This window comes from Rousettus aegyptiacus, unplaced genomic scaffold (assembly GCF_014176215.1).
Source record: "Rousettus aegyptiacus isolate mRouAeg1 unplaced genomic scaffold, mRouAeg1.p scaffold_m13_p_1, whole genome shotgun sequence".
Classification (NCBI taxonomy): domain Eukaryota; kingdom Metazoa; phylum Chordata; class Mammalia; order Chiroptera; family Pteropodidae; genus Rousettus; species Rousettus aegyptiacus.
In genome coordinates this window covers 71291560-71313611 of record NW_023416284.1, presented here as the reverse complement: position 1 = coordinate 71313611, position 22052 = coordinate 71291560, and the positions used below count along the sequence as shown (strand labels likewise).

The window sequence follows — 22052 nt, the reverse complement described above, 5'->3', positions numbered from 1 at the left end:
ATCACATCAGTTGCCCTAAAGACAAATTATTAGATATAGTAGGAACTGTTGGCAGGTATGATAAACATGAGTAGTCTGGTATTTTAGAGGTAGCAGAGGCCTTGAGAAGAGCTGAGAAGGCAAATTATACACTATACCTACTTAAATTTTACACAAACCTTCAAATCTTCACTACTTTCACTCCTCCTCCTAAGAAAATTTCATTCATGGTTCTAAATCCAACAATCACCTCCTCTAAATCTTTCATAATATCACCGATATGATTAATCCATGGTCCCATGGTACATGGCCTACAATTAATTTCTCTTTCATGCAAAGTATTGTGAAGCAGTGAACAAGAACACAGGTTTTAGATTCAAACTTCCTTGTTCAAGTCCTGACTGCATCATTAATTCTGCATTCTCAGGCAAATCGCTTACCTTTCCCTGTGCCTGCTTCCTCATTTGTAAAAGAGAGGTAGTAATACCAGACTTGACTTAATTCAATACCTTTCCCCTCCACATCTTCACATCTATAATATTGGTGTATATTTTACAATTTACATTAAAACGATGCCTTATAGGAACTGTAGATTTGATTAACTATGGCCATTATCTGTAGAATTTTTATAAGGATCAAATATGCACGTACATATAAGGCACCATTCCATATATACACCACTGTTAAACTGTAGTTATTTACAGGTCTGTTTTCCAACTACAAGTTTCTTAAGGGCAGATCTGACAATCTCCTTGAGGACATTTATCTTATTTGGCACCATCATCCTCAGCAACTATAAGAGTGTTTGACATAAAGTAGTCACTTAAATATTGTTATGTTCACTTCTGTATCATTTGTAGGATCTGGACCTGAACCCAGAATGTGGTTAAAATTGTAATTAAAAGAAAAAAAAATGCATTTGTATAGCATTGTTTTCCTATCCACTATCTTATATGAGCTTAAAATACAAAAGCAAAAATAAAATTCCAAAGATAAAACAAATGGTTTCTCATATCTCAGTAATTAAGTCAGCCAATGCCTTATAATTTAATAAAAACCAAGAACTTCAATTAAGTCCGGTGTACCTCCTACAATAGTAGTTGCTCATAGAAATGACTAACCTACTCATCATATACTTCTTTAAGCCAGTTTAAACTACTTAACTATAGTAATAAGCCAATGATACCATAACCTATTTATCACGTTGTTAAACATAACTTTTTCCATTACATACAAATGTTACTAATGATAAAGTATAAAAAATGTTAGCAGAGAATACAGAATGGTGAGAATGGACAAACTCTGAATTAAGGTTGTGTTTAAATTTACTCCCAAATTCTTTGTATGGGTTCCAGAATCCTCTTTAAAATAAAAAAAATTTTTAAATCTAAAATTGGTGTAACCCAATACTGGATAGTTTTCTGCAAATCTTTTGCTATGCCAACCTCTCCTGTTTGTCCTTAAGGTTCAGATCAAATTGTTACCTCCTGTCTGGATCTTTGCTCCCCACTTGCCCTAGAAAGAGGTAAATATTCTCCAGCTTCTACTTTAGCTAAATTATATTCTATTGCATTTTTTTCTCCTAATCTTTGACCTCCCCCCTCCTACCAACTAAAGTGAACTATGTAAGGGTATTTGTTTCTCAGTCTTCAGTGCAGAGATTAGAAGTGGCACTTAGTAGTTATGTAATTATCTGGAAAACTGAAATGGGAAAAGATTCTTGGAGACTAAAAAACCTTTAAAGATCTATTCCAACCCTGAGGTTCTATTTCATTAGAAACAGATAAACATGTTTCCCATTTAAAGCAGTTAGCCAAATTTCTTAACTTTTAATATAACTGCCTCCTGGCAAAATTTACCTATTATATAGATGGTACATTTAAGAAGAAAAAAAAATAGACTTAGATCAAATCATCAAGGGTTGAGCTTGGGCACCTATATACTTTAAAAGTCCCAAAACCACATTAAGATGAGAGATAAATTTTTAGTTTAGGTCATCTATAGATTGCCAAAGTAGTAAATATTTAAGGCTTTTCTAGCTATATATGGTCATTATTGCACATTCTTATTCTTTTTTTTTTAACAAATATTTTAAAAGTGGAAAAACCACTCTCCGCTTGCAGAATGTACAAAAATAGGGCATAGGCTAAATCTGGTGTATAGGTTAGTTTGTCAACTGGTTTAGATTATGAATTAATGGAGATATATAAGGAAAAGGCAGGAACCAGATAAAGCAATCAATAAGATAATTTCCCAAGTTCTAAGTTTATGTCAATAGCTCTTAAAGTTTTTATAAGCAGTATATTTATACTCATATTAACTTTCCAAAAGCTACTGCTTGAAATGAAATTTGGATCTACATCAGTAGTTCTATATGGAGAATTCTGAACACAAGAGTACATTTGAACCTCTAGAAAGAGTAATAAAGAGAATGAATTTTTAAAAATCATTATAAATTACATCTTCAAAGCACAAAAATAAGGATATATACTCTTGTCTCATGGAATCAAGGCTAAATGAGATGCAAGACCTGAAAGTACAAGATACTCAATAGTTTCTTCTCCTTATAAGTACCAATAAATGCTTATTGAACAAGTGGTACTTCTCTCTAAGTAGACTTGTCAGTTCCTGGAAGGCAGAGGCTATCTCTCTTCTCCCCATGACATGGCAAAGTGCTCAGGTGGATGGAATAAGATGGTTTTGAAGGAATGTGAATGATTAATCTATCTTCAGAAGTTTTATTATTCACACAACAATGCCTAAACTCATCAGTTCTCTTAGTCTGACTTTAATGTACATTCCTCTAGCTTCACCTCTCATTGCTTTACTTCTGGACACACTACCTAACCACAGTGTGTTTGTCAAAGTCACCCTGTGCTTTCCTACTCCCCGTTTTTGTACACACGTCCACCTTTCCCTTCTATTCACAAGGTCAACAACTTCAACTGGCACTTCTATTTCTCCTCAAAACTTTCCCTCATCAACAGATAGGGAGATTCTCTTTTTTAAAATTCTATAGTATTAAGTGTCACCCAAGAGGTATTTTAGGCAGAAAATATCTTCTGTAACTCCAACGGCACTTAGCACATTCAATTTATTGACTCGAGCAATCAAAAAGTAATTACATTAGAAACCAAGTATTGGTCCCTTATTCTAAGTCTCTTTTAAAATATTCTGAAAATTTTAGTAACTGTATTAACACATCGCATAACATGACATTATTAAGGAAAAATGTTGGCAGTATTCATGACACTTAACATCTTTGTTATTTAACTAAATAGGAGCCAAGACTTGGAATTTTTAAACAAAATTTATGGGAAAAAATTAGGTTAACAAGTTAAAACAAAAAAGGAAGAAAAGGCTAGTTTCTAAATTGTTATGGATTTATTTTTAAGGTGCTGGCTCGCTATTTTTGAATATGCTGTGAGTGGTTCAATGAGGACTATCTTGTATTGTAGGTATTTTTGATGTGTTAAAGGGAAACAGATAAAAATTGACAGCTGCCATTAATTTTAGATAGTACAATGTGCTGTAATATAAATTTTTAAAAGATTAATAATATAAATTTTTAAAAATTTAAAGGGGATTTTCCAAGTCTCTGATAACCGTGAAGGTATAAAATCAGAGGAGTGACATTAAGCACTTTTTGAAGGAAGGCAAAAAAAAATAATCTTGGGAGAGAAGGCTTACCTATCTTTTATAGGCAGCAGGGCTCTTTGAAGGAGGGTCTCCAAAAAAGACGCCTGTCACAGAGCCAGAATCCTGTCCTCACAGCAGAAAGGTTGTACTGGGTGAACAGACGAAAATAAAAATTAGCTTAAAATACACTATTCTTAAAACAACTTGGCTGAGAAAACGCAAGAGTGCCAAGAGTAAAGAATGTGCAAGTCTTGTTATATTTAACAAAAGATTATGAAAACAAGTTGATGTGTAAATATTTTAATATGGTTGATTATTCGACTTTGCCTTCCAACAAAAGGTTTAGTAGTTTATATGGTTATTTAATTCCTCTGATCAAATTATGAAATGGGGTGAATTCTTGTTTTTTAGAACATAGTTAAGGACTAACAAAACTTTCACATTCGCCTTCCTACTACTACCAAATATTCTGAATGGTCCAAATATGTCTACCAAAAATTATAACTGAAAGTTTCTCTAATTTGGCAATTATTGTACAATGGTTCACTCAACATCTCACTTTTTATTTGCCTTCCTCCTATAGATGCAGAAAAGTTAACACCTGGGTCTCATAGCTTTCCTTTCAGTTAGCAAAGTGGCCATGTTACAAGTTCTGGCCAATGTGATATACATGGAAGGTCTCTGATAAAAGGCATCCCTTGGGTGGGGAAGTGAGAGCAGGGGAGCCAAAACATCACTAGAAGCCCTTTGCTCTTTCCTGTCTGAACAGGGATACAATGCCTACAGGTAAAATTGTCTTGTGATCACCAAATTAAAAGCCACATATCATGACGATGGCTCAAAAGACAGATGGTACCCAAATTCTTGACACCTATACTGGCTCAGAACTGCCTATCTGTGGACTTGTCATGAAAAAAAAGGAGCTCCTGTTTTAGACATTACTAGTAAGGTTTTTAAGTATTTACAGCTGAAAACATTCCTGATACATACTAGAACATTCAGATAAATTCTCAATACAATGTAAAAATTCAGTTTTATACTTTTTTTAGAGATAAGAGACTGTTATTAAAGCACTAGGAAACAAAAACTACAGAAGTGTTAGATAAAATGAAAAAAAAAATAGGTATACTTTTAAGGGTCCAACCTGGGGAAGCATTGCTTCTCTTTTCTCTGTAGTCTCCAGTAATTTCTCTTTGCCTAAAGTCGAATATCTGTGAATGGCATGTCTGAACGTGACTTAATCTCACTGGTTAATTTTAGGAAAATTTCCCCAAAGGAACAAGTTGATTTTCAGAGTAGGCTGATAGAAATTAATGAAACCTGTCACTTTTCTACTGTCTCATTTTAAACTTCATCTGTCAGTTTCTTCCAAGTTCCTAATTGCTCTCCTTTAACTGCAAATATCCAAGAGACAAGACAATACAGAAGGTTAAAACAGCTCTTTTATAAAACAATTACTACCCAAGTCACTCTCTCTATAAAGAATATTTACTTATTTAATTCCAAAGAAAATGAGAATTAAAAACTGTTGTGAATCCTTCACTGCATATCATAGAAACAGAGGTACAGGAACAGAGAACTTAAAACAAAAGTCTTAGCAATTATTGCCTAACATGCTATTTCTGAGATATTTTCTTAAAGACCACTGTTAATTGTAACTGCGATTTTGTGATTTCAATTCTACATTTAAAAAATAAGAAATTTACTTATGTTACTTTCACACAGCTAAATATGAAAATTGGCAGGTGAGTGAATAATATTCAACCTCACGTAACTGACCAATGGACAACTATTAACTTGAACCGAATTTTTGCGTAAGTTTTGACTTCAGCAACATGATTTAGTCTAAAGCCCTCAATTTACAGGGGTAACAAGAAATGGCAAAATTAATCTTCACAGTTACTCACTCTAAGAGTCTAAAACAGAACAAGAAGCTTATCTTAATGGGGGAAAAGTCTTTTATTTATGAAAAAAATTTCGCTTCATGAAATAAACTAATTTTCTATGAAAAAAAAAAAACGCAAAAAAATTCCAACTGCAAGTAATCCACCATTTTCCCAATCAACTTGCAACTCTTCCTAATGGCATCTTAGAAAAGAAGTCCTTTCATGGTAAGGACCCAAAATACTTCCATTTATCAAGTCTCTAACTAGGGTGCCACTTGAGTCTTCAAAAAATGGAATAAAGAAAAAGTTACCATAGAAACATTGCTCCCTCCTGCTAGCACTTACCTTTCAAAGGTAATAAGAGCTTTTCATAGAAATATAATCATCAGTTAAGGTTTTGAGTAGAAGAGCTCTAAATTTGAAAGTCCTTAGAGCAATGAAGACTACTTATGCTTATTATTGGAGGAAGATTTATTTGGGGGGAAGGAGAGGTCATTTCTCAGTCCAGATTTTGCTGGCATTGTGTTTTATGAAGTCTGCCACTATCAGCCCAAGCAGAAAAACTGAAGTGGAAAATAGAGTATTATGACAGTTTTTTTTTATCATGTAACTTTATATACTTCATGTCCATAAAAGCATTTTTGTGTTTGCCTTTTTCCTCCATGTGTTTTCATCATCCGACCCAGCAAAAATCCTGCTTATGGTACTGTAGAAAGGCTGTGCTTAATAGTGGGAAAGTTTCACTTGCGAGCATTATTCAGTAACAGTAAGAGTTACAAATTAGTTGTCATCTATAGTCACTGACTTCAATTCTACTTAAAACAATGGGACAATAATCTGAAAAGAAAATGAATAATCTTTCTAAATCCAATCTTCCTCTACTTTAATAATAAGAAGAAGAAGATAGGATTTAGAAATGCTACATATGACAAAAGGTCGCCTTGGTACTAATAGTAATAGCAGCAGCTAAATACTCACACAATACTTGTGCCAAGCACTACTATAAGTGCTTTAAATAAAGTCATTTAATACAACCCTTTGAGGTTGGTACTATTAATATCCCCAATTTTATAGACGGGACTCTAATGTTACAGTTTAAGTAACTTACCCAGTCATACAGTGGTACAGTGGGATTTGAACCCAGATAGTTTCTAAAGCCCATGCTCATAATCATATTGCCTCATTGAAAAATTAGATGTTTACAATCTATGAAAACTTTCCATGTTTTTAACTCTGCCTTTAAAAAGGTTTTAGGAAGCATTGTGAGTACACATAGTAACCACAAGTTCATTGAATGAGGAATACTATTACTACACATTGCCACTATTATGTTTATTCATATATATTACAATATTATGTATTATATTCACATATAAATAAACATGTTTTCCTCCCAGATGTCCTTAAAACCAATTCCATAAAAACCTTAGGGCTCAGATTACTCATCTTCTTTTATACCAAAAACATATTAAGATATTTAGGAAACAGCTCCTAGATATGTAAGTCTTAGAATTATGAAGCATTTCACACTTAGTTTTACAGAGGTCTTTATAAAATTTGACATTAAAATAAGCATGGATATGAAATACCTAAATACAAATATATATAACATACATAAATATAAAATCAAAGTCCACCACAGTTGTAGTCCCTCTAATTCAATAGTTATTAACTAACTAGCGGTGATTCCCTGCCCTTCTCCAGACATTTGGCAAAGTCTAGAAACACTTTTGGTTTTCACAACTGGAAGATGGTGTGTGTGGGGGAGTGGGGGCCTTACTGGCATCTAGCGGGCAAACATTTTACAGCGCACAAGATGGCCTTCTGCAATGAACAATCACCTTGGCTCAAAATGTCAAGCCATATTAATCAAGTCCCTAAATAAGACAAGGTATATTATCCAAATTACAGTGCAAGTTCTGACCAGTGAAGGGGGCACCAAAACAAAGTTAAAATACTACTAAAACACTATTAGCAATAATAGGAAATCATTTCTTTGTACTCATTTGCCATGTACTTGACTGAAGGTATATATTAAGGAAAAGATAAAGTTAACCCTTTAAATGGCTCAGCGGCTCTAGCCTTTCTTGAAGTTATACTTTGGAAACTAAACATTTTCAACATTTTACAAATATGTGCAAGTAAAAGGAAATAGCGGGAATTCCTAAGTGACAGGAAACTTGCCCACCAATCACTGTTATTTTTATTAAATAATCCCCAACAAGAAAAAATGGTGGTCCTTACACCCCTTGCTTTTTGCATGAAACAGAATAAAATAGTTTAAGACCACCATAAAATACTAATATACTATAAGATTCCCTTGTCCCCTCCCTTCCCATTTGACTTACTCTGGTCAAGGCCCAGCTCAAAATCTAGGCCACCTCAATCTCACTCTTTTCCAGCTGTTATACTCTGGCATGGTAATAAAACTAAAAGCTTCTTAAGGGAAAGAAAGGGTTTATACTTAACTATTTCTGTGCCTTTGAATTAAAAACAACCAATATGGTATTGATAGTTCCTAGAATCTGTTTTCTGGCCATACCTACTATGTAGCAGGAATATTTCGCTCTCCCTATTGAAAGAAATGAGAGGGAAAAAACCCAACATTTTACCTCCTCTTCACTTTCTTTATCTTCATCTTCTGAAGTCTCTTCCTTATTTTTCTTTTCATCTTCATCACTGCTAGATTCATCTGACAGAATTTCAGGACACTTGGTTCGCTTAGCTTTCCTTGCCATTCCAGAACTGTTTCGTTCTTTTTTGTTGCCTTTGCTAGAAGTTTTTTTAGATTTTGGCAATGGCTGCATAAAGATATCACCGAAAAGTATTATATTTCCAACTCAACCAATTGTTTATGAAAACTACTTCTCAATTCAATCCTTGTTTCTGCCTCAAGAAATATTTCCAAGATTATTAACTCTAAAGAATTCATCTTTAACTTGATATGTCAAATTAATTTTTCTGTTTGAACTACCAATACTCTTTCATCTGTACTCTAAACACCCAAGCAGTGTTTAAACACTTCACTAATGTTTAAATATCCATTCTATGTTCTGACATAGGACTAGAAGCCCAAGTACACACCGTGTTAAGCTTAGACCTTTCTTTATACTTTATCAAGACAATAATAATACTGAATGAGGCTTATAATTTACTTCATTCCTCTAAGCATTAGCACTGCCACTGCCAGAATCTTGTTTTAGGGGACCTTCCAAAGGATTAGGAGGAACCATCCATAAAGGAAATAAAATTTCACTTTACACATCCTGAATTTATGAACTATATAGATTATATTCACTTTACCTCTGGGTTATATTTTCAATAATGACAGGCTTATATTCTCACGGATGACTGTATGTTAATTATGAAACCAAGAAACACAAAATAAGTGCATTTCTCTTACTTTGATATTCAATTAAAATATGTATATGCAAAAAGTAGATTATGTGATGTAGGGAAAATTATTTAATTACATTAACCGAAAAATTTAATTTTCAAATGTTTTCTTAAGGGAGAATTTGCTAACTTTTGAAATTGAAAACCATGAAATAATCCTGCACAAAAGATATGAAAAGACATACACTAAAGAATTAAAATTATTTATTTCTAAAATTATGGATATCTTTCGTTTTTTTGTTTGCCTATGTTATTTTCTGTAATAAAGAGAAACACCAAGAAAAATGTGATAATATAACCTTAAGATATACAAATATACAAATGTTAGTGGTAACTTTAGAAAATATCTTTCATGAACTAGCAGAATCACAAGTCCTTTCCCAGAAACTTCTAGTCTTACAGGTCACTGTCACCACAAAAATTAAAAAGTGGCTGCTTGTGTGATACAGCATTGTTAGGCAATATACACAATAGCCTCTAATTTGCCCAAACCTACCCTTCTAAAAGGCAGACTGAAAAACACCCAATCTAGGTTTAGGTCACTCCAGAAATTTTACGTTAGTGGATCAAAGATATTTCTCAGGGTTCTCTACAAGAGACTTCCCTGAATGTTTACAGATATCCTTGATAATGTGAGCTATTACCATTATCGACTACTACCAGAAAACAAATTGATTTAAAATCTTTGATATCACTGTTTGGAAAAATGGTAACTCTGTCTAAATTCTCACTACTCACAGCATGAAATCCAGGACTCAAAAGTATTAGGAAAATATGACATCCCTCACACTACTCAGGAACCATATGCAAGTAGTATATAGAATTTATAGAATTAGTAATATGAGGACTGGAATGGGTGCTGAATAAATCTCCACAGGAAAGCAAAAGGCTGTTAAATCATTCAAGTAACCAACTGAGAAAATGTAACTATCAAAAATAAATGAGGAGCTTTTAATTAAAAAATAGTACTAATATCTAAATGCTTTAGAGCTTTTCTATACTGGTTCTAAACGTTGCTGAATCTATTACTCAGAATCCAGCTTCAACAGCATCATCCTTTTTTGTAAACAAAATCTGCTTAACAAATAAGGTAGAAGTAACAAAAGGTGGCTAGTAAAATGATATTGATTCAATATTAAGATTATAATTGAGAAAAAATTTGGACTAATGACTTCATAGTGTTTTTCTTAAATAATGTAAGCATACGGTAACACAGAAAATAACTTAAGATACCATTAGATTAAGCAGTAATTACCAGAGAATTGAATATGAGAAATGGATTTAAGAGATACCTTAAGAAAGGATAAGAGAGTGGTTCTCAAAGTATGGAAACCCTGGGGTTTCCTGAGAACTTTCGGAAGGCTCCCAGGTCAAAACTATTTTCATAATAATACCAAGACATTATTCATTTGTTTTCATTGCATTGACATTTATACTGATTATGCAAAAGCAAAGGAGGTAAAATGGCTGGCACCTTAGTACCAACAAAGGCAGAAACAGCAAACTGTGCTAGTAGTCATTTTATTCCCAACCACACACTAGCAGGGGAAAAAAGGGTGTTTCACTTAAGAACGGCTTTGATAAAGCAGTAAATATTAACTGTATTAACTCTAAACTTTTGAGTACACATCTTTAGAATATCTGTGTAAAATGGGACGCACAACATACATTACCCTGGCTACAGATTAAGTTCATTGGTTTTCTCTATAATAACATTTGTCTAATTGAGGTGGGACCTAAGCTAGCTACTCTTCATGAAACATCATTTTTAAAAGAAAAACTGTATGTATTCTGACTTTAGTATTTGATAGACACGTTCTTAAAAATGAAGAACATGATCCTGTCACTTCAAGGAAAACTGATAGTATTTCATGCCAATGATAAATTTTAAAATTTCAAGTGAAAAATTATAATTTTGGAAAATTAATGTCCACTATCATGAACCTGACGACCTCCCAATACCTAAAGATTCTTCTGATGAGATGATGGGTATATTAATGAATGTTACTTTTTGACAGTTTTTAATGAAATATGACAACATGTAGAAGATCTGCATAATTCATAGGACCTGTATTTCTCAAATGGTGAATGCATATTCAAAATCATACATAGATAAAATGTCTAAGTTCATTAACATGATTTCAGATACTATATTACAACCAACCACCTTCAAGAAACTACCACTGTGGAGTTTTTGTGTTATATCAAAGAATACCTACAATTTTCTGAAAGGGTTTTTAAAATATTCCTTTTTTCTAACTACATACCTCTGTGAGGCCGGATTTTCTTTATGTACTTCAAGCAAAACAATACATTGCAACAAATTGAAATGCAGAAGCAAATTAAGACTAGAACTGTCTTTAAGTCAGACTTAACTTTCAAAGCCATAAATGGTAACATTCTTCTAGCTAAGATTTTTAAAGTAGTTATTTTTCATACAAAACATTTCTTTTGTTAACATGTAGTAGGCTTGCTGTTATTTTAGAACTTTTCAGTTTTAATTTAGAATGCAGTGAATATCTAAATAACCCATGTAAGCAAAAGCTCTTGGGGTCCTCATTAATTTGTGAAAGTAACAGGGAGCTGAAACCAACCCACTTGAAACTGAGAAAAATACGGCATCAACACATCCTTCACAACTTAGACAGCTTAGTAATTGCTTCTGGGGAAAGTGTTCAACTTGTCACATGAAATTCTGAAGTAGAGGTACAGTCATAGTAAAAGTTTGGAAATACAGAAAGATAATCTCTCATCTTTAAATAAACCAATCTGAAACACCAAAAAATCACTATAACCCTTGGGTTTGTAAGCATGACACAAATATCCTTTATATGTCCTTGTCCAGCTAATAGCAAATAGGACCAAGAGCAGATGAAAACAAAGACCAGAGCTATTTTCTGGTTTCTAATCTTTATGCCCTCTCCCATTGCTGATGGTGTTCCCTGAACTCCTTGGCCCTACAGACTGCTTCACAATTTCTTTCCTATCTGAATGAGGAAGAATATAAAAATACCTGCTAACAAACTAAAATCAAACTAAAAATGATATTACTATTAAATAATTTGGGCAAACAATCTTGCTTTTAGGAAGAGTAGGGTAAACTTTAAGGATGTTTTACATCTACGTCTGGCTTCTGGGCACTGCTAAAGATTCTAGAAATCCAAGAAATCTGCAAGAGTCCTATATCACTTTTATATAACTTTATTCTAGTATCTAGAAAACATCCAGTTCTAATATACCCCCATCTTGTCTTTCCTGACCTGATTACAGATTGCACACCCTCCCCTACCAGCCTTAAGTCAATCTGTTTATTCTTCTTGTGCCTTTTAGATATGTAACTCTGGATAACTTGTATTTCTGCCCCATCTGATATTTAGCTAATAATTATTTTTCTTAATCTTATATCCTCTGTCTGATAAGGGAGAACACATTTGTATGCCTTTTGTTATTTCTATCATGAAATTGTTATAGGTATGTCAATAAAAGGCTTAGTATTCTTTGAATGTAGATTATATTACTAAATGTTGACAGCAATGCTGGTAATTAAATTGTTTCATAAAAAAGAGAAAATAAGAACAGACTAATAAACAATTGATTTGTTACTGAAGTAGTATAAACTGGTCCTCACTTTGCCAGAAGGCTTTGGATGCATTAAGAAATTCAAGATCCTCTTCACCAGTTCACTATTTACACCTGATCTCTCCAAATCAAGAACCTCACAGATGCTCTTTAACATGGCATTTCTAAATCTGAAACAGAAAATGGAAGAAACCAAAGTGATTATGTACGAAAGTTATAAACATGCTCCACAATATTGAGGCAGTAGCTAAACAAACTGACTCAGCTACAAACACTAAAAAAACAGCCAATGTTTCTCTGGGGGTGGGTGGGGTGGTGGTGGGGATTGGAGAACCTGCTTTAGAACCTGTGAAATTTGGACTGTGTGAATGATTTGCCTTTATTGTTCTTCTAAGAAATAAAATTGTCTTTGAGTTTTTGATAGACTTGATAGCCACTATTTATTGGAAAGTAATGAACATGCCGAGTTAACAGCTATAAAGATAAATCAGTCTTAGCATTTAAAGCAAAGAATGATCAGTCTACTGAAAATATGTGGAAAATGTGAGTAGTCATGCTTAAATGTTTAAAAATAAAATTTAATATGCATTGATCAAAACATGATATTTATAAAAATAACTTACTTTTTCAACATTTCTTCCTTTTTTTTGTACTGGGTACTTCCTTTTTCAAATGGAAAGCCACTGAACTGACCCACATTCTTCTTTAATGAGGACACCTGAAAATGTTTTCCTTATTATTAATGCTACTTATTACCCAGTAATGTACACAAGAAAAAATTCAAAGCCAACATATTTTCACATCTATTCCCAAGTTACAATATTGATCTATTCAGTATTTCTTACTCACAATTGAAAACTCTATTTTTCACTAAAATATTAATGTTATAAAAAGCCTACAAGCTTTATTTTTTGAAAATAACAATTTGAATGAATTTCCATCTGGGAATTTTCACTGGTAATTATTAAACCACAACTAAATGTTATCTGACAGCACCAGGGGATGTGGAAAGTTACTACTCAAGAAGACATCCTTTCCCTTATTAATACAAGTAATATTTCTTATTTTCCACATGATTTTGAAAAGTAAAGAACAGAGCATGTCCAGAGGTTAGAACTATTTAACAGTTATGGAATGCATTTAAATTAGATTGCTTTAAGGATCAAATGATAGCACACATGAAAATAAATTACATCACACCTCAGACATTCTAACTTAACAATTTCAAACAACTCTGCCCATACATAATCCCAAAGCAAAGTTTCCTTGATTACATGGAATACTGAAGTTGTGTGTACAGCACAGCAGCCTGTCCCCATTCATGGTTACTGTGGTCTGAAAATATTAAATAAAAATACCAGAAACAAGTAATTCATAAATCTTGCTCACTGATCTGAGAATCATGATGAAATCTCAAGCTGTCCCACTATGGATGTGAATCATCCCTTTGTCCAGTGTATCCACAATGCACAATAGTCTCCCCCATCCCCTATCTTTGGGGGATATGTTCCATGACTCCCACTACATGCCTGAAATCGGTTACTACCGAATTCTAAGTATAGTATGTTTTTTCCTATATATACTTACCTATGACAAATTTTATATAAATTAGGCATAATTAAAGAGATTAGCAATAATAACTAATAATAGAAAAATTATGTCAATTCACTGTAGTAAAAGTTAGGTGAATGGTTTTGGAGACATTATTAAATAAAATAAGGGTTACCTGAACACAAGCACTATGATATTAAAACATTTAATCTAATAACCAACACTTCTAGGCCACTAACAGGAAGGTAGGGTATACAGTCTGAATATGCTGGACAGATTCACATCTTGGGCAGGACAGAGTGGGATTTCATCATACTACTCAGAATGGAATGCAATTTAATACTTACGAATTTATTTCTGGAATTTTCTATTTAATATTTTTGGACCATGGTGGACCACAGGTAACTAAAACTGTGAAAAGCGAAACCATGGATAAGGAGGGAGTACTGTGTATGCTCCTTGCCCATTAATCACTTAGTAGCTGGCTCAGATGCAGTGTTGGCAGTATCTCAGTGCTTGTGTTCAAATAACCCTAACTTTACTTATGGCCCGAAAGTGCAAGAGTAGTGATGCTGACAATTCGGATATGCCAAAGAAAAGCTGAAAAGTACCCTGTTTAAGTGAAAAGGTGAGTACATTACAAAGAGATATTTTGAGAGAGGCTGTATCACATAACTTTCATCACAGTATAGTTATAACTGTTCTATTTTATTATTGGATATTGTCATTAATCTCTTACTGTGTCTAATTTAGAAATTAAACTTTATCCTAAATATGTACATACAAGAGGAAGAAAGATAATATATAGTGTTCAATACTCTCCACAGTTTTAGGTGTCTACTGGGGGATCTCGGAATGTATCCCCATGCAGATAAGGGGAGAATATATATTAATTCAGTAAATGAATTAATTTATTCTAACAAATCTACTGGCAACAAATTACCACCTAATTTATCAGATATTTCCTCAAAATGACATACAATTATACTATGTCAATTATTCTGAATGGCTAAAAAAACCCAAAATGTAAACTTTTTCTAATACATTTAAAGATCACTATAATCATCACAATTTGACATTTCAGTTTGGTACAAAAACAACTAAGGCAGAAAGAGCCCCGGATACTGCAATTCTATTGTCAATATCCAGCTATGTATCCTGTGATACATCATTTAAAAAGTATGTGTCTCAATTTGTTCACCCGCATGGTATGGAAATTCAACTAGTTATTGCTGAAGTCCTTTCCAGGACTAAAACTATGTTTCTATTGTAAAATATTTTAACACATAACTATGCTACTAGGTTAAAGCTATAAAAAAAAAGGTCTTACTGTGCCTGGTCTGTTGTAAAGTAGTTTATGTAGATTTCTAAGTTCATCGGTTTTCTTTTTACTCAGAAAGAAATGTATCCTTTCAATTTCACAAAGTTTCTGCCCCTTTCCTAGAAAAGAAAGACCATAATAATTAAAGTTAAATATCCATTACATGTTAATACATTTACAAAGTTAATTTCACGAGAATTATTTTTACAGCATATTAACATGTAACTTTTACTCTACTAGGACAGATTAAATAAAACTATACCAATAATACATCACTACTTAGTAAACACTAAATATAAAGCACTGCTAACCATCATTTTGTATGTTTAGGCATTTTCACCATAAAATGAAAGGAACATAGAATAAACTTACCTTGTGCAATTGTAAATGGCTCTCTTTGTAAAGAAGAGACTTGCATTGTTAACCTCTCTACTTTTTTCTTTTCCCTCTTGCCTTCCACGATGAGACTCTTTTCTAGAAATTAATTTAATACTTCTTAAACAATAAACTTAAAGAATATATTAACTTTATTGGATATACATGTAGAAAATTATAGAAACCTAATAGCTTACACTTTTCTTGAGCTGCAGGTTGAAAAGCAAAGAACAAATGAAAATACTTGGTAAGTTAATAGCACTATTGAAGTTTTTTTAGAGTAACTTACCTGGCAACCTCACAGGAGATCCAGTTTTAAAAAAATCAGAAAAACTTTTATCTAACTACAATTATTGTTATGGAAGTGAAAAATCATCAAGGCTTTCACGAAGCTCACTTTATTCTTTGATTAGCTATAATTCTATTGGGATTCACAGTTTACTAGCACACCTCAGAAAACAGTAAGTTTAGACTAAGATCATAACGTCAAAAGATATAGAGAAAAGCAGTTAATTCAGTAAGATGACAAAAGAAATAAGTAAAAAAGAAAAACAAAAACCTTTAGGTATTATGGTTAGGGTAAAATTTAACAAGTTCACATTTACTACAATCAACTAAAAGGATATTTGTAGTTTAATAAATGATACTCAAATAATGGTTATAACATTCCAAAAATGTTAAAATTTAGTCCAGACTTTTTATAGAACATATACTTTAAAATTTAAAAAATTAAGCTTGATTTTCTAAAACCACTTACTGACTCACTGAGATAGAATCAGATAAATAAGACACTTTCACTGAGGTCCTATTTAACCAAATGCCTGTTTTGTACAAAGCTGTGCTAGATATAGATACTAAGAGGGGCTGAGTATATGATTAAGACACTGAGTTATCTCCTGAAAGTGGTCATGTCTACCTGGCGGGCTATGAGACATATATTATACACCAAAGTAGATGATAAAAACTCCTTAATAAAGATACAAGTAAGAGTCCTGAGAGTTGATGAAAGAGTAATTATCTTTGGATTAGGGGAAAAGGATCAAAACATTGGAGTTGGCTTTAAAGGACACGTAAGATTTGGAGACACAGGGATTTGCACAGAAAGAGGTAGGAGAAAAGGATCCTAGCAGGCATATTCTGGTATTTATTGTGTAGAAGAGAAAGCACTCTAAAGCAACCTGTTATCACTTTGCTTCCTTTCCCTGAGCAATTGAAATCATTAAATTTGTTTGTCTTAGATGACCATCTATAAGCTAATAATTTTCCTGGTCTATCTCCAGCCCAGTTTTTTCCTGAGCATCAGATCAACTAATGGGGATGCCAACTGGACAGCTTACTTCCTGTCCTATTAGCACCTAAGTCAATGCATCCAAAACAGAAATCATAATCATCCCCAAACCTGCTCACCTTCATAAATTCTATTTTTCAGAGTGGTAAGATTATCCATCTAGCTGCCAAAAACAGAAACCTAGGAGTCATCTTTTACTAGGCATTCCCTCATCCCCACAATGTCCTCCAAGAAAACTACTGCCAAGTCAGTCTCACCCTTTACTTGGCACAGACTTCACTGCCTTGTCTCTTCAATGCCTCAGTAGTAGAGTTACATTTTCAGAGCTAACTAGGATAAAAATGTTCAGAATTTTAGTTTTTCCAGTAACAGCTAAAATGAGGGAAACAGAATAATAAATTAGAGCTCTTAAAATGGCTTGGGAACAATTTTAAATTTTCATGTTGAAATTCATCATCCAAAAAGCCTATAAAAACAAACAAAAAAATGGAAGAAAAAGTACTGAAAAAGTCTTGGACTAGCAGATATTGCAGCCAATTTTGGTACTGTATTATTAACTTAAAAATAACATTTTTCTAAGCATTTTTGTATTAAATGTGGATGTGCTCCCCTCTTAGAGCACTTAGCACTTAAACAAAAGGCACACCAACCATGTAATCTCAACCTAGATTTATAAAATGCTGACCATGAACTGGCTTTGGCTTAAAAGAAAGTGACAGTTAAACCTAGTTTTCGGAGGAAAAATTCAAATCCTTCCCAAGTTTGGCTGAGTTGAAACCATATATTAAGTAAACTTAGATTAGGTTAATATCATCAAAGAATGTTAAGGTCTCCAATATAGGTTAAGTAGTTGGAAGGTGACAAACTTCAAAGAGACACTGCCCTATCTATGATGAATAAACTGATAAAGTACCATTTCTTAATTCCGTAAGGTTCTTGTTTCATGCCTTCAAATAATGGTTAATATCACTTTCCCTCAACGCCAAAACCGAGAATGCACTAAGCTCATGTTTAACTTTCATAGTTCACTGCTCTCATATTTAACTTTCTCAAGTAGCAATAGCTTTCACCGGGTGAAACTCCTCTGGGCCTTTGGAAAAAACCTCTACCAATATCCAGCAAATATATTTAAATTATTAAAGTATTTCTAGGACCAACATTAACAACTCAATGTGTCGTTTCATTAAAGACCTTACAGTAACTTCAAAAGGTACAAGATGAGTACTTACATTAGCAAAAGATTAAAAAACATTACCTCGGTTAACTTCAAAGGCTCAGAGTTTTAAAAGCAGATCTGAAACTTAAAAACTTCCTGCCGAATGAAGAAATGTTATGAAAATGTTGAGGTGAGAAGTCACCTGCTCTCCGTAATACATAACAACGCTAACAAGTAGTTTTTTAAAAATCAGAATTCGCCAAGTTAATTCTCTGCTATGGCTCAACACAAAATCAGATCAATTTCGCAGACATTCTTGCAGAAAATCACTCCCATTTAGTGCCCCTAAGCGCAAAAAGGGCAAGAAGACTCGTCCCTAAAGCCTCTCTCAGAGACACGGCCTTCTCCCCACCTTTTTCTTCCTCCTCGTCCTCCTCCTCGTCGTCGTCCTCGTCCTCCTCTTCACTTTCCTCTCTCGGGCCAGGAATTTCGGGTTCTTTCTCGGACGCGGGCTGGTCGGGGGTTCCCTCTCCCTCCGCAGCGGGGCCCGAGGAAGACATGCTGTCAACCTGAGGGCGGGCGGCAATCAGACGTCTCGGTTGCCCGCGCCCCGGGCGGGAAGGACGGGGCGGCCTCAGCCACCTGGCCGACCCTTCACAGCCCAGGAAGCCGGGGACCGCGGGAAAACCCGACCTCAGAGTTGCCTCCTCTGGCAGCTGGAACGGAGCCGCTCCTCCTCCCCGGGGGGCTTCCCTCCCGCTCTGCCCCGCGGTCCGGGTATCCCCGACGCGGGAACCCGCTGGGCCCAGCCGCCCCTCCCACCGCCGGCCGCGCCGCGTCCCCTCCCCCGCCCCAGGCCGCCGTCCAAATGGCCGCGGCGAAGCGGGCGGGCCCGGCGGCGCCCTCTCGGCCTCCTTGCCCCGACGCAGCACTTACCGCGGGTCCCGGCCGCCGTGGGCCTGGCGCGCGTGAGCACAAGGAGGCTACGGAGGCGACGGCGGGCGCCGAAGAGAAGGCGCGAGGGCCTCGGTCCGGCGTGATGCGCGTACAGCGCCCTCCGCTCCCCAGAATCTACAAGATTTTCAAAATGGCGGTTCGGGCAAGAAAGCGGGAATGCGGCGGCCAATCAGGGCCGCCAGCTGGGAGTTGGCGCGCGCGGGTCGGGGGGAACGGGACGGGGGAGGCGGGACGCGCCGGGTTCCTCCGCGCGAAACTGGGCGGCTCGATGGGGCGAGGCCGCGAGGGGTCGCACCGCCACGGGCGGAGAGGCTGCGCACTGCGGGCCCGTGCGGGGCTGCGTCTGGCGTTTCGTCCTCGTCGGCGCTCGGCCGGGGAAAGCCGGCAAGCGGCGTCCCGGGCGACGCTGGACGGAAGAACGCTAGGGGGCCTGCGTGGGTATTGTCTCCCCGGCCCGGCCCCCAGAAAAGAGGCGGTGTAGTCTCGAGCCTGGGAGGGGGCGGGCGGGTGGTGGTAATGAAGTTTACCAACCTCGGAGTCGCTGTCTACAGTATTTCGTAGAGATGGAGGGGAAGTGCCATTTAGGTCTCAGAGTTCATGCTGGCGATGACTCCCGATTCCTTTGTATTTCCGAGGACCCCATCGCCTGAAGGTGCACCGCACGGATACAGACTCTATCCGTTGAAAGTAAACGTCACCAGCGACAAATAGGTTTCCAGACCTGTCAATGTAGTGGGGAAAGTGTGTGCGTGTTGTAATACAGGAAATATGGTATCGCCCAGTCCACACTCTTCTCCCGCAGTTGTAGGCCAACTTCCCAGAAAACTTTTAAACTCATTTCAGGAACGCAGTATTCCTCCCCCCCCCCCCAAATGCTCCCCCTCTCTGTGTGATTCTCTTCATTTTTACCCAGCTCCTCTACCACTAGCTGCCCACAGGATCCTTTTACTCAATATATTTAATGGAAATACGATCTACCCAATTACAAAAATAAATTTGCTTGAATGGACTGACTCTGGGTTGCAGGACAAAAAGTAGAGCTTTTCTCTGATAATACTCTTCCTTTTATGCCCCTGCTGAAAACAAAAGCAAATCCTGTCATTTCGACTTTCAGATTGTATACCATTTCCCACTCTACTGGTGCCATTCAAAACCTGTCCTTTTCTTCGATTTCTACAGAGCTTCTCACTGGTCAGGTGGTTTCCACATTGCCACCTAATAGTCAGCAGCCAAATTTCTTTCTTTTTTAGTTGTCAGATTGAGTACTCTTTTAAAACCTCAGTGGCAGTTTTTTTCTATGGTACTTGGAATAAAATACAAAATACAATGGTTTATAAGGTCCTATGTAATTCAGTTGCTGACGGTATTGATCTCATCTCTGACAGATGTTTCAGCCACACAAGCCGCCTTTGATGGTCCCCTATAAAGCCAAGCTCATTCCTGCCTTTGACCTGTCTACTTTTTTCTTCCAGGACTCCTTTTCTCTCAGAATCTTCAAATGATTTGCACCTCCAACATCATTTAGCTCTATGCTCAGGTGCTTCTACCTCAGTACTATCACTATTTCACCATTCCTTTCCATTCTTTTTTTTTATTCATTTGTTTATTCATTCAAAAAGTGTATTGAGCACCTATTCTTTGTTCCTCAGACGAACAAATAAACAGGTAGATATATTGTATGATAAGTAGTGATACAAGTAAAACAAAGTAAAGGAGATAGGAAGTACCACTAGGGTGGATGAAATTTTCTTTTTACATATTTGATAATTGAGGAAGATCTTGTTAATAAGATGACATTTGAAAAGGGCTCTTATGTAAATGAGAGCAGTGAAGAAAGACTGGATATATTCCCAAAGAATTCTCTGAAGTATTGAATGTAGGGTATAAGAGACAAAGAGAAATTAATGATGACTTTGCATTTTTGGTTCAATAACCAGAAAAGCCAAGTAGTATTTGCTGAGATGAGAAAGACCTCAGGAGTTAGGAAAGGGGTGAAGGGCTTTTGCTGGGGGATAGATGATGACTCAGGAGATCAATTTTGTTTCTGACATGTTAGGTTTGAGATTCCTGTTAGCATTTAAACGGATTCAGAATAACCAGCTGGATGTGAGAGTGTGGCATTCAGAGGAAGAAGCTCTAGCTCAAGATGTAAATTTAGCAGTTGTCAACATGTTGAGGGTATTTAAAGCCCTGAGGCTAAATGAGATCACCAACAGAGTGAATATTGGAGAGATAAGAAAGGGTAAAGATTGTACCCTGGAACTCTTCAATGTTTAGAGGTTCAGGAGAAGGAGAAGAACCAGCAAAGGAGAAGAGAAGGAACAAATATATCCAGTGAAGTGGTAAAAGCATCAAGTGAAAGTTGTATTTCAGAAGTCAAATGTATAAGAAGTGTCTAAGAGGGATAGAGTAATCAACTGGGTCAGAAGCAGCTTAATAGTCAGGTGAGATGAGAACTTAGAATTGAGCATCTGATATAACAATGATAAGTTGTTAGCAATACTAACAGCTGTTTCTGTGGGGTGGTGAATATGAAGGTGCCAGGAGCTGAGATATAGACAGATAGGCAAAGAATGGATTCAGAGACACTCTTCAGGAATTTTGCTGTTCAAGGGAGCAGAGAAATGTAGGAGTAGCTCAAAGGGAGTTTGTTTTTTAAGAAGGAAGATATTAATGAATATATCATGATGGGAATGAATCAGTAGAGAGGAAAACTGGCGATGAAAGGAAGGGGACCTAAGATAGATATGTCAACTTGGGTTTTCTGTAAGCAGATGCTAAAGCAGAATTTGGGTTGCCAGCTATTAGGAATCAATATCTGTGAAAGGAAGAGGAAGGACGCAAGATTGGGTACAGGAAGAGGTCCAACTGTTAATCCAACCTGACAAAGCCTCAGGCAGCCCTATGCGGAGCTCTGGAGCTAGT

At 35.9% G+C, this 22052-nt stretch overlaps 1 protein-coding gene across 2 annotated transcripts in view; it reads right to left on the bottom strand.

Moving 5' to 3' along the window:
- The window catches only part of DEK (DEK proto-oncogene), a 28479-nt gene extending 9001 nt beyond the window's left edge, over positions 1-19478 (bottom strand). The window contains exons 1-7 of one of the 2 annotated variants that reach the window (XM_016155872.2): positions 19107-19478; positions 18583-18739; positions 15724-15825; positions 15361-15470; positions 13103-13197; positions 12529-12649; positions 8117-8305 (exon numbers count right to left, since the gene is read on the bottom strand). In XM_016155872.2, the coding sequence (XP_016011358.1) occupies positions 8117-8305; positions 12529-12649; positions 13103-13197; positions 15361-15470; positions 15724-15825; positions 18583-18730 (765 nt within the window). In that variant the 5' untranslated portion in view covers positions 18731-18739; positions 19107-19478. The remainder of the gene's footprint in view (positions 1-8116; positions 8306-12528; positions 12650-13102; positions 13198-15360; positions 15471-15723; positions 15826-18582; positions 18740-19106) is intronic. The other variant, XM_016155871.2, reaches the window with a different exon arrangement.
- Positions 19479-22052: the final 2574 nt, after the last annotated feature.